Source organism: Pelecanus crispus, chromosome 1 (assembly GCF_030463565.1).
Source record: "Pelecanus crispus isolate bPelCri1 chromosome 1, bPelCri1.pri, whole genome shotgun sequence".
Classification (NCBI taxonomy): Eukaryota; Metazoa; Chordata; class Aves; order Pelecaniformes; family Pelecanidae; genus Pelecanus; species Pelecanus crispus.
Window position 1 is genome coordinate 149,363,888 of NC_134643.1, and position 12,980 is coordinate 149,376,867.

General features: G+C 43.7%; 1 protein-coding gene across 1 annotated transcript; it reads right to left on the reverse strand.

The window, feature by feature from the left end:
- Nucleotides 1-3,909: 3,909 nt before the first annotated feature.
- On the reverse strand, nucleotides 3,910-12,354 carry ASMT (acetylserotonin O-methyltransferase). The gene is made up of 8 exons (XM_009484951.2): nucleotides 12,283-12,354; nucleotides 10,300-10,471; nucleotides 8,977-9,106; nucleotides 8,098-8,166; nucleotides 7,456-7,574; nucleotides 6,160-6,300; nucleotides 4,763-4,885; nucleotides 3,910-4,121 (listed from the first exon to the last, which is right to left on the reverse strand). Exons 1-8 carry the CDS (start codon nucleotides 12,352-12,354, stop codon nucleotides 3,910-3,912), a joined length of 1,038 nt encoding a protein of 345 aa, XP_009483226.1.
- Between the last annotated feature and the right edge of the window lie 626 nt (nucleotides 12,355-12,980).

Below are 12,980 nucleotides of genomic sequence, written 5' to 3' on the forward strand. Positions count from 1 at the left end.
GGCCAGAGCTGGAGCATTGTGAAGTTAATATGAGGCAAAGTTAGTATAAGGCTGGTGGCACCTCACCAGCAAAGGCAGTCCTCTTCTCACTGAGGCACCAGGAATCACCCTTATGGGCAAGAGCAACACCTCTCCCACGCAAAGGCAGGAACCCACCTCACCCAGTCTAATGAAGTCTTGAGAACTGAATTATTATTAGCCCAGACCTAATTACCACTGAGAAAGAAAAGACTGCTGTCACAGACAAAAAGAAATTAAACCAACAAAAATAATGATACATTTAATATTGCTATACACAGATTCTGTAGGGCTATGGCTGGCCCAAACACCTGGACATGCTAGCAGATGATGGGGCCTTGGACAGAGGTGTCGCTGGCTGAGTAGGAGAAGACCCACCTCATCCAGAAAGACCAGAAGTGAAAGTCGGTGACCTGGTGAGGCACAGAGATGGGATGGAACTAGAGGCCATGGTAGTATTCAAGGCACCTGTGCTCATGGGTACCAGGGGCAAGGCTGTGTGCAGCTCTCACTGATGCACCTCATTATAGAGCATCCTGGACTTGGCCTCTTTGCATGTACATGAAAGGAAACTTCCCAAAGGGACCTGGAAGGTGGAGAGGCCTCCTTTGGAAAGGTAGCAGCCTTCAGCTTCCAGTCAGCATGTTAACAAGGCAAATTCCCTGGCTCCTCCTGCCTGCTGCTCTTTCATATAATTCCCAGGCCACCAGGAAGCTGCTGGAAGCTTCTGTCCTACCAGACAGTGGCTGTGGGGGCAGCTGCACTTGCTCAGCCCAGCTGGGCACAGCCAGTCTCAGCTCACAGAATATGTTTCTTCCCTGGTGCATTCAAACCTCTCTTCTTCTGCTCTTGGCTGATTCACCCCAGCTGTGGCCAGGTTTCATTCATTACTCCTAAGTCATATTTGGATCTAGAAAATGTATCTCAGCCTATATGGCTAAAAAATCCATGGGGAGGAAAGAATTGTGTTGACAAGAGCCACATGCATCAAACAGAAAACCTCCCACCCCATCACCATGAAAGGGCCTGAACTTGGGAACTGCCTTTAGTACCTAAAACACAAGTAACATGGAAACCTCCACCTCATGGCTTTGTTCCTATACAATCTTCTTTAACATTAAAATATCCAATGACAAGCAAAAAGCACAGCTGAAAGTCCCCATATATGACAAAGTGTCAACTGCCTGTTGGAGCATGGAAACCATAGAGCAAAGAGGGGTTTAACTTGCCTGCATACAGCAAATCACTTGTTTCGGGCCTTCTTCATAGTGTTTGTCATTTAGGGAGGAAAAAAAAAAAAGATAAAAAGAAAAAGGAAAAAAAAGAGGGAAAAAAAAGGAAGAGGCTCTGATGAGACCAGCTATGCCTCTATTTTGTCAACGTAGATCTTAAGCTCGGAGCACTCTGGGCTTACTCTCTTACTCCAGCACTGACTTGTTCTGTGCTCATAGAGCAACCTTCTCTCTTTGGGTCATGGGAGAAAAGAGAGGCTCTGAAGGAAGAGGAGGTTAAACGCACCATGGAGGAAAGGACAGGGGGGTGAAGAAGAAGAACAGGGAAATCAGAACCGAGTGGATAAATAAATACAGTCTAGTGGAAACAGCACAAGTCCTCTTATTACATTATCTTGTGGTTTCAAAGGTCTGGTCTCTGAAGGTGAACAGAGAATTTCAGTATCTTCCTTATGCATCCTGCAGTATTTCCTTGGTCATCTAGCATAAGAAGAGTAGCCAAGAATGCTTTAGCATCCCCCCAGAAGCTGGATGCTCAAATGCCCACTAGCAGATAAGGAATGAGCATCCCAAGGCATGGGCAGCTGGAGGTGCTGCTTCACACAGGCAGTGAAAGCACACTGTGATCCTGTGTCAGTGTTTAGCTGCTCTGATATGGCATCACATCTGACCCTTAAAAGTCATTTCAATACCAATGATCTTCAAATTCTGCAATCACCATTCTGCACTTCATTCATTTCCATCTCTATTCCAGGTAATGATGGGTCAATCCTGTTCTTTAAAGACCCAGCATCTTTGAACCTTGATACAGCTAAAAGGTGTGTTAGAACCAGGTGTGCATCTTGCCTACTCAAATTGTGCCCAAGCTACTGGCTGGTGAGTTAATAATATGCAGAGCATGTCGTGAATCAACTCATTGCAGAAATATTGTGTTTAGGGAATTTGTTTTGAGAAACCAAAGCAGCCTGCTCATGCTTTTTTTCAAGTCAAGGGCAGAATTAACACTGACACCAGCTGAGACAGGAATTCTCTGACGCATCAAGGTTATATGATGTGTCAGTTTGTATATGCAGCTGCAGCATGCTGACCATGACTGGCCTGTCTACTGGCTCAGGAAACAGTGCAGCCATGTGAGCAACCACACCAGTCCATGGGCATGCGACTTTTTTGGGGGAAAAAGTGTATCAGAGAAAATCCAGACAGGAGTTTTGTTTTTTTCCCCCCAGCATGCTTCATTTGCTGCTTGGTACAGTCAATGCAGCAAAATAATTTCTCTGAACATTTGGTTTTTTGGTGTGTGTGGGGAGTCAACAAAGACCTGGTCAGCCTCATTTCATTATTTGCGTTCGTGCCTGGCTGCTGCAGGATGTAACACCTCGCTTTGTCTGGAAAGCAAGCAAGCATTCAGAACACATTACTCACAGGCTGCAGCTCCTGGCAAAGTCACCTTCATGCCACAGAACTCGCAGGTAGGGAACACTGCACAGTGACTGCAGCTTCCCAGGGAACACTCCAAAACCACTTGCCCCAACTCCTGCAATATCCTGTCGATATCTACAGGGGGAGATCCTACTCGGGCACAAACCCACTACCTACACAGTGCCTTATGAACTGTGCCCTGCTGCTCTTAAGGATGCGAAGGACCATTACAGCCTTGTGATTTGATTTTGTGCCTATCACAGAATGTGACAAAAGGCCAACTTTTCCCTACTGAGGCTACCTTCTCCCTATGCTCTGCCTACAATCAAGGGAGAGGAAGGCTCCTGTAGATGGCTACTGAGAAGACTATCTCAGGCTTCTCTACTATCCAGCTTAATGTGCAAATGCAATTAGTGTTCAAGCCACAACTGCAGAAAGTGACCTTCTGGTGCCTTCTCCAAATGTTGCTCACTCCAGTAATCTGTAATTCTGCTTCCAAGAACTGAGTGGGTTATGGCAGGTTGTGCTTGACCAAATGATTTAAAGAACTAGCAGGAGGCACGCAATAAGGAATTCCCCCATGCATGACTGAATGACTTGGCTGCATCATTCTCCCTCTCAGCTGTCATCTTGGGGCCTGCCCTGTAAAGAGCCAGTCATCAAGCTACAAAATTCTTCTTTTTAACTTAAATCAAAATCTAGAGGAAATAAAAAATTAATATCATTTTTCATGCAAAACTCCCCAAGACTCAGACAGGATTTCTCCTGGAACTCTGAAAGGACTAACCACAAGGAGACATAATTTAGTCTGTTTATACTCTATCAATTCCCCAGCAATAAAAATGCAGGTAACAGAGCTCAGTACAGTGATCAGCTTTATTTTGCAGGAATCCAAGTGCAAATTCAGCTTTGCTTTTGTCAGATACAGTGCTAAAATTGGAAAGAATGAAAAAATCTGAAGCAGACACACTGCACATTTCTTTCATCAGTTATTTCTTGTGGAACAGGTGTTGATTACATTCTCTCCCTTCCAGAGCCAAAGGCAAGCCCTAATCAGTAATCAGGCTGCCACGCTTATAATCCATGCACACTCAAGGGGCATCATGCATAAGCCTGACAATGTATCAGCTTACAAAAAAGTTGGCTGCCTTAACTAAAAGCTAAGTTGATGATTGTCTTCTAAGAAGAGAATATCACATTTCTCCACTTATTCTATCTTGTTAGGTACATAATGGAGGTATTATTTCCTTCCTAAAACAGCATCATAGAGTTTTCCAGTCCTCTTGACTTGAACCTCTCCAAAGCCAGCTGCCTCAAGGAGCTTGCTGTACGCTGCTGCTGTTCGCTCTTTTCCTTCTGTCTGCACCAACATATTCATCGAATACAGTTGGGTTTCTAGAGGCCCACTTCTATCTTCATTCAGAAGCGATTCAACCAGCAGCACTCCACCGCCTGGTTGAATAAAGAGAAATAAAACACATGCTGAGCTTTGAGAAGACGAGCTATTTTTCAGCTGAGTTATTAGATCCTAACCTTTAGTTTCAGGAAGAAGCAGCCGCTACATTAAGTCATTTTTCAGCACCACAGATGACAATGAAAGAGCAGAAGAATCGGAGCGTGCGTCTGCCTGGCTAGCGGGGTACTGATGTCGTGGGGCTGAAGGGGATGCTAGAGCTGGGATGGAAATTCCCATTTCCCCCAGCGGAAACACACAGGAGCTGGGCTTACTGATTTTGCTGAGGACCCGGCTCTGTAGGCAGTATCGTCAAAGCTGAAGGGTTCAATGTGATGCTTAATGGGATTTTTACTATGGTGTATACACATGTCTATCTAAACAATTCCCCAAAATCTCCAGTCCTTATACCTAAATATGTTGAAAGAAGTTCCTGTGGAGGAGAGTAATAATGGAAGCCAGATAATGAGAACTTAGTCCAGGCCCTATTTGGCTCAGCTGCACACAGCTGGCTTAGGAAAGCAAAATACTAAACCAAGAAATCCCTGCACTGAAACTCTGCCACCTGCACATCGAGACTGGTGTGCTTCACGTAACTGATGGGCGAGAGTCTCCCTGCTCTTCAAGAGCTCACACCTACCAGGTTTGCAAGCCTTGTGGACTTTTGCCAGCAGCTGCCTGCATTTGTCATCATCCCAATCATGCAGTATCTTGGATAAAATATACAGTTCAGCTTCGGGAATTGAATCACTAAAGAAGTCTCCTGTAAAGCAAGAACACATGTATTACACAACTCCCAAAACACAGAGGGCCGAGTTAAAGAAATATTTTCAGTTCTGTCCAGTTCTAAAGACTCTGGGCTTGCTATGTCCATCACCCACATCAGACAGCAACAGAGTTACCAGGTAAAAGTCCTCTGTGGCACTGCATAGAGGATTCTGTTCTGGTTCAGTCTCAAGAAGGTCTGAAATGTTTACAAGCAGCAGCTCATCTGAAACAGCCTTTGATGCACAGGGAAGCATTTGAGTCTAAGTTTTTCCCAAAGGCAGGAATTCAGATTCATAAAGGTTAAGAAGAGGAGACAGCTCCTCATGGTTTCTGTCATAGAAAAAAGGAAAGAATTTTCCCTTATGTAAGCAAATTTCCAAAGACCTTCAGTAACTACAGAGGTGCATCATGAATCCATAAGGAAAAAATACATGTCTCTCTACTCCTAGCTCTAGCTTCATCATCATGCCTTTTGTTCAGCACCTGGTGTACCACATTCAGATTTTTCTCTCTGCATCTTGCTTTGTCATTTTCACTCCCATTTCTTTACACCACTGGCACACATAACATTTCCTGTGTTTCTCTATCTTTGCTTTTGTATACTCCCTTCCTCAAGGCTTCTTTCCTCTCTCTGAGCTTCAAGCAATATTAAGTCATTCCAACACTTTGAAGGCTTTTGTAAACATTAAAAATTAGATCTCCCTACACTCATTTTCATCATAGATGGTGCAAAGACCATGCAAGATCTACAGACTGGACAAAAGGAATATGGGCTAGCTCACCCACATTCAAAGCCTGAAATATCTTAGGACTTGAAAGTCAATCAATCATGACCAGAGAAGGAATCCCCTTTGCTCAGAGCAGGCCTGGCATCCCGCACACCTGCCAAGAGGTCTGCACAGGAGAGAAGGGAGTGTTAGGAAGATTTATAAAATGGCATGGCAGTTTTTCAAAATTGCAGGACTTTTTTTTGTTAAAGTACCCTTGTTCTGAAGAAATCAAATAGTTCTGTTCAGGAGTAAAGAGCTTCTGGGTTGCTGAATAACCAAGTTGTGTCTCTGAGAGAAGGTAGCTGCAGGTGCACAAGTGGGGGAACAGCCCTGCAGTAGCAATGAATTACAGACATGGGCTGGGAAAGCTGCAGTCTTGGATGCTCTGCCCATTTAAGGGGCAGCTGGAGACATGAGCCTCCAATACAGTACCTCTGAACAGAGACAAGGGGCTCAGGAGCAACAGCTGTGCCAACACTACATTGCTGTCCGCACCTACCTTCATGGAAAGTGATCTGATGCTCCTCAGGGGGAATAAATTGCTCTTTGGCCACTTGCACAACTTTTGGCAGGTCGTAAATTGTGACCGTGGAATTTGGGTACAAAGAAACACACTCCCGGGCCAAAGCTCCTCCACCTCCTTTGGGGAGAGCAAAAGAAGGTCAGTGCTGTCACAAAACCAACCTGTTCGGCAACACCCCCATGAAGTGATGCAGGCAATGGTGCATTCAGCCTCATGGCAGCTGGCAAGGTACGTTTGCTCCCCACGTATTGCTGAAAGGGAAGAGGAGGGACAGGAGAGGCCACCATCTCCATTTGCTCTGTAGGAAGCCCCTGGGATCCCAGCACCCAGGACTATGGTGTCAGCCCCAGCCCTTACAGCTCTTACACACCCCCTCAGCCGGCCCCAGCTGTGGATGCTGGAAGGTGGGAAATGAAAAACAGAGCCACACAACCAGGCACTGGGCAAGCAATGATGAAGCCTGCGAGGGAGCCTGATGGCTCCCATGAATCCTGGCAGCATTCAGCAGCACTGGGACAGTGGGGTGCTGCAGGGTAAAAGGCTGCAGACAATATCACAACTTAACAACACTGACTGAAGGGGAGGAGGGAAAGAGTCTGGCACCAGAAGAATGTATCATAGAATCATAGAATTGTTTAGGTTGGAAAAGACCTTTAAGATCATCCAGTCCAACCATTAACCTAACATTACCAAGTCCATACTAAACTAATTAAGGGTATACTACACTAAAACATGTCCCAAAGTGCCACGTCTACCCATTTTTTGAACACTTCCAGGGATGGGGACTCCACTACCTCTCTGGGCAGCCTGTTACAATGCTTGACTACTCCTTCCGTGAAGAAATTTTTCCTAATATCCAATCTAAACCTCCCCTGGCGCAGCTTGAGCCATTTTCTCTTGTCCTATTGCTAGCTACTTGGGAGAAGAGACCAACACCCACCTCACTACAACCTCCTTTCAGGAGGTTGCTATCAAGCAAGGCAAGAAAAAATGCCAAACCTGCCACGTACGCAAGGGGATAAGCCACTGCTCACACCAAGGAGACTCTGTAGGGAAAAACATTGAGCTTCCTAATGCTCTCACCACTCTCACATTTCTCTTTTTAGCCCAGCCAGATCACTAAAACACTCCCTTTATTGCTGACAAGATTCTGAGATATGTCCTGCTTCCCATTTTTTTGTCCATCATATACCATAGGAGTTATTTTTCCTTTCTGAGCTTGTCAAAGAAGACTGTTCAGAGGCTTGTTAAAGAAGATCTACTGATGCTCACCTCCCAGGTCACAGATCTGCCTGAAAGGGGAAAGGTCAAATGCAGCAAGAACATGTCTGCCACATATGCCCCATATTGAGTTCTGGCCAGCCATGAATTTCAGCATTTCTTCTTCTGATCTAGTAATGCAAACAGACACAGCACGTAGAAAAGGTAACTTACAATATCCTTGATGATTCCTATCATATAACTTATTATGAGTTTTAGCTTAAACACTAATCTCTGTTTTTATTGACACTGACTACATTCTCTTTGCATATAAACCTACCTTGAGTATTACTGTAGCAGAAGGGTACAGATAGGCATTCATGCATTTAAATAGAGAATTAAGACTAGTGAAGTCCAACAGTGTATTACGCTGCTAATTCTCAGGCTTCCAAGGGATTTTTTTCCTTCAGCTACCATTGCTATTGTGCCAGAGACTCGTGATACGTTTTTCAGAATAGGAAATTATATACCTCTATTCAAAATATCAGACAGTGTTCCAGTAATGGATACTGTTGAGAAAGGAAAAGCTGCATGATGGTTCTGATGACTGGGATTCTCACATCATCATATTTAATTTTCCTCAGTCATAATTAAAAACATTAATTTTATCTACAAAAAGAAGAATAAAATTTCTATAAATATACTAATGATTACCTGTACATTGCTCCAAAAGGGTCTTTAGATGAAATGCCAAAAGCTCTTTCATATTGGTTTCTTCCTTCTCTAAAATAGCAACCAAAAAAAAGCAAATGACTGTGGATTTCTTCTTCTTTCACTCAAGCACACCTCAGGGCTGCAGTTTCAGCTAGTTCATCAAAGTGGAATTTGGTCAGCTTTGTACAGAATGTATGCCAGCCTGTTTGTAACGGCTGTAAAGGCACCCTCACTTGCTACCCCAAAATATGCTGATATATTTCTCAACCTTTCACAAGAATGACTGGTTCTTTTCAAGGCCAGGTTGGATGGGTAGGAAGGTAGTGGAAAGTATGTCTGCCCATGGTCCTTAAGGTCCCTTCCAACTCAAACTATTCTATGATTTATGGGAATACATCTCAAGTAAAGGTGCAAGACTGGTGCAATTGTCACCATCGCACACACCATGTTTGATCATCAGTCGCATGGACTGGAACAAGTGAGACTCCAGCCCCATATTAAACTACTCCTGTACACCTTCGTAACAGAAGTATCCTTAAGCCGTTGTTACTCATCATTTACTTTGTTTATGCCTCCTCAAGTAAGAGCCACAGTAATGATCAAGTGTTTGCTGAAGGTCAAACACACAGAAATCTGAATCCTTGATCATCTCTACCATCAGAAGGAAAAGGAAAACAAGAACACACACAAATGGAAAACAAGAAAAAACAAGAACACATATTGGGTGTGTTAACAGCCGAAATGGTCTGTTGAATTTTCTTTCTGAGAACCAGACAGCATCTTCATTGTGCCCTTCCCCAGAAACACACCGCTCTGAGAGCAACCACACAGATGCTGCAGAACAGTCTGAAACAGACAGTGCACAACACTGCTCCTTACCTCACAGCATCGGCCAGGTAGTGCCAGCACAAGTAGACTGTGTTGGAGTAATACATCATAATATGATACTGAGACTTGGGACTTGATTTTGTAAGGTATATGTTGGAAATCTCTGTGTTTCTGTAGAGGGCTAAAGGGTGAAATAAATGTATTTACAAACATGTATGATATACCACCTCACCAAGCCTATCATACAGCATGGTACTTATCACCAGAAGATGTCTATATGAGCAAAGATACAAACACATTGCTTCTATAACCAATCCTTCCACTGCAATGAGCAGTGTGTGAGGACTGCTGAAATGTGTGTTGCCCCATTCAATGTGAGTAAACACTATCTACCTACTTACTCCAGCACCAAACGTTTCTTTCAAGAACAGCAAGATGAATGCCTTACAAGTGTCATCATTTACCTATAGACTTTTACTATCAGAAGAAGTTATTGGTATGTTCTGTTTAAATGAGAAACCCTTGCAAACAAGTATTTTTTTTCTGATCAAGGTCAACAAGTAGGAGACAATTCCCCAACCACACCTACCCTCTCTCAGTTCACTAGGGCAGGACCTTCTGCAGACAGATGAATGCCCAAAGGACTCACAGAAATCTCCCCCTCTTCCTCCAACACATCTGCAATGGCATCAGTCACCCACGGGACTGGCATACAAAAGGAATATAAAAAATAGATCCTGCTCTCTCTAAACTCATTGGGCAACTACTGTAAGCCCTAAAACTGGGAAAGGCAACGCAAGGCAGAGCAGGGGACACAACTTGTAAGACTCTGGCTAGTCCTGACTAGCTGTCTCATGGCCACAGATCCCTTCTGACCATGTGGACTCAACACCTCTGATGCAAGGGCAAATTTACATCACCTCTCAGTTCAGATCCGCAACCTAATAAAATACTTTACATGGTGGTACAACCCCAAAGAAAATCAAAACGTGTTTTTAAATCATGCTGTTGGCCATCCACCCTGGCATTTTGTTTTAAGGTTTAAAATCATGCCCACGCCTCATAGTTTTCTTGAGACCAGCTCTGCAGACTCTGAATATCTTCTCCAAGGTCACCTGAGGCTCTTGCACAAAGAATTTTAGGGATATTGAGACCTCCACTTGGGTTTTACTTTACACCTTTAATGATGCTGACATTTGCTGCTTCTCTTTCAGCTGAAGCAGTGATGGTGTTCTCAAGCAATTCTGTCCTCCTTCCAGCTGCAGTAACTGGCCTAATGCTAGGTATCACCTTTCTCCACACACCTCACCTCACTTTCAAAACCATCAGAGGGTTAAGCCTTTCAGTTTCTTCCCCTTCTTCTGCCATTATTACCTCCTTCTTGTGTTAGCTCTACCGCCAAGAGCTTCAGTCCCACACAGGCATCCAGCAGTCTTTCCATCCCCGTGGTGCTAGTACCCAAGTGTGCCGCAATGGCATCTGAAGACAGAGGCTCTCCTGACTCCAGCAGATCAAACACCCCCAACTCACAGGCAGTGAACATAACCTGGGGGTAAGGAAAGGTGGGAGCAAGGAATCAGGTGAAAGCACCAAAGCCTATTGCATTTCTAAAGCTGCTTTGTGGGAGAAAATATACACATAATAATTTTTTTTTCATGTAAAATCATATTTCATATAAACAAGTCCAATGATTAAACTGAAGTTTCTCTGAACACTGGTAACACCATACAGTGCTTGTAGTGCATCTTTTTTCATTTCTTTTCCTTTTCTGGTGAAGCCAGCCAATGTTTTTGGCTAACAAAGGTTCACAATTAGAGACCAGGTTTTGGACATGAATGTTCCTGCCTCTTAATTTCAGAGCACATTCTCACAGTCTCTCTTGCTTTTTGTCTGGAGACCACAAAGGCAAGACTGTGTGGTGATGGGTTTGTCTGTTGTTTTTCTTCTTTAACTAAGGATCTAACGTATGCGCCAGTGAACCCTGAAGACTCTCCTGTGGCTTGCAGCAGGGGAGAATATCCCAGTCCGTGGACCCTATTTTCAGGGACTGACATGCATAACTACAGTGGTCTCCCTGAGGCAGGGAGATTCCTCTCAGCCAAAAGGAGTGCCTCATTCAGGCCAGCAGAAATGCCCTGTCTGTTCATAGAGAAGGAAGGTGTGTAACTTCTCCAGCAACAACCCGCAACCTTCAAACAGACATACGTAACCATACACAAGAAAAATATCCTTCTTTGGCTGTACACAGTGAAGTTTACAAGTATTAGCCTATTTCTCTGGCCACACAAACACTCCTAAAACAGTAACAAAGGTATCAACTCAATTGACTGCTTGTATCTACAACAATTTGATAAAATCCTTTTACCCTCAGTAAGAACACGGTTTAACAAAAGTTGAGATAGTTTCTCAAAAACATAGTACCAGTGTTAATTTGGAAAGCATTGGGCACTCGTCTTTCCCACCAAGCAAAAGGATTTTTCATTATCCACTTTTCTCTCCCTTACTGACAGCTCTGCCTTTCAGGAGCCTTAGGATGCAGCATTATTTGCGCAACCCAGAGAGAATACCTTCCATTACCATGCTAGCCAGAGGTGTGACAAGGGACAATAGGAAAGGTAACTAAATAGTAAATGAGGAAAAAATCTCCACTGCACTGGATATTATAATTTTATGCCCATGTGCTTACACACACAGAAAGGCAAATAACATCAGTAAACAATACAGAAAAGTGGAACTACTAGTTCTACCTTTGTGCCTTAATCAAATGCTGTTTGGAAAAACACTCATTATACCAGACTCTTTCCATCACCTGAAAAGAGGCAATACACAGAAGTTCTCAAGCTCAGCCTTCTGCATAGTACATACAGACAAACCATGGGAGAGGGAAGGAAATTCTTTGAGAAGATATTTGAAAAATCCTGCTCTTTTCATGGTTTAACAGGGAGAGCAAAAGGCAATTCAAGTCAGTTCTCTGTTTCTTAAATTCCAAAAATGAAAAGTGGGAAGAAATCCCACCACCGAAGGATCCTTCCACATTTGGGGCAGTCAGACAGCAAGCCCTCAGCTATAAACTCCTGTGTTTTTTATAAAGCCTCATGCAGAGACAAGGTCTGCTCATCCAAGCCCCTGAAGGTCAGAGAGGTCTCAATAAATGCTAAGTCTATCCTGAGAGGTCAGGTCACTTTCAAATCTATTTTCTTTTCAAATTTCCTTCCTGCCTAGATGAGGAGACAGGATGCTTTCGTATGAGATGGTTTTCATTCCAAAGACTTACATTCAGGACCTGAAGTGAGATCCTTGAATATTTCTGTCTGCATGCTCTTAGACATCTATCCAAGACTGAGTTATATTTCTTACCTTTGAGACTAAAAATCCACTGTTGTATTGCAAGATGATTTGAGGATAGTCAAGGTCTTCTGTGGAACTCATTTTCTTTCTAGACTGAAACACAGATTATCTGGTCCTCCGTCCTGGTTTCAGCTAGGATAGAGTTAATTTTCTTTCTAGTAGCTGGTATAGTGCTGTGTTTTGGAGTTAGTATGAGAATAATGCTGATAACACACTGATGTTTTAGTTGTTGCTAAGTACTGCTTACACTAGTCAAGGATTTTTCAGCTTCCCATGCTCTGCCAGGTGCACAAGAAACTGGGAGGGGGCACAGCCAGGACAGCTGACCCAAACCGACCAAAGGGCTATTCCATACCATATGACGTCATGCTCGGTATATAAGCTGGGGGGAGTTGGCCGGGGGGCAGCAATCGCTGCTTGGGGACTGGCTGGGTGTCAGTCGGCGGGTGGTGAGCAATTGCATTGTGCATCACTTGTTTTGTTTATTATTATTCCTTCCTTTTCTGTCCTATTAAACTGTCTTTATCTCAACCTATAATTTTTTTTTTTTTTCTGATTCTCTCCCCCATCCCACTGGGGAGGGGTAGAGTGAGTGAACGGCTGTGTGGTGTTTAGCTGCCTACTGGGTTAAACCACAACATCCTCTTAATTTAAATAAGCTTCTTTCCACCAGGCACAGAGCGCACCAACTCATCCACTTAATCTTA

Coding starts and splice junctions, on each gene's coding strand:
- ASMT (XM_009484951.2), bottom strand. CDS start 12,354: ATGAGTTCCACAGAAGACCTTGACTATCCTCAAATCATCTTGCAATAC. Junction 10,472..12,282: donor GTGGATTTTTAGTCTCAAAG/GTAAGAAATATA, acceptor CCTTACCCCCAG/GTTATGTTCACTGCCTGTGA. Junction 7,575..8,097: donor CCTTTTGGAGCAATGTACAG/GTAATCATTAGT, acceptor TTGCATTACTAG/ATCAGAAGAAGAAATGCTGA.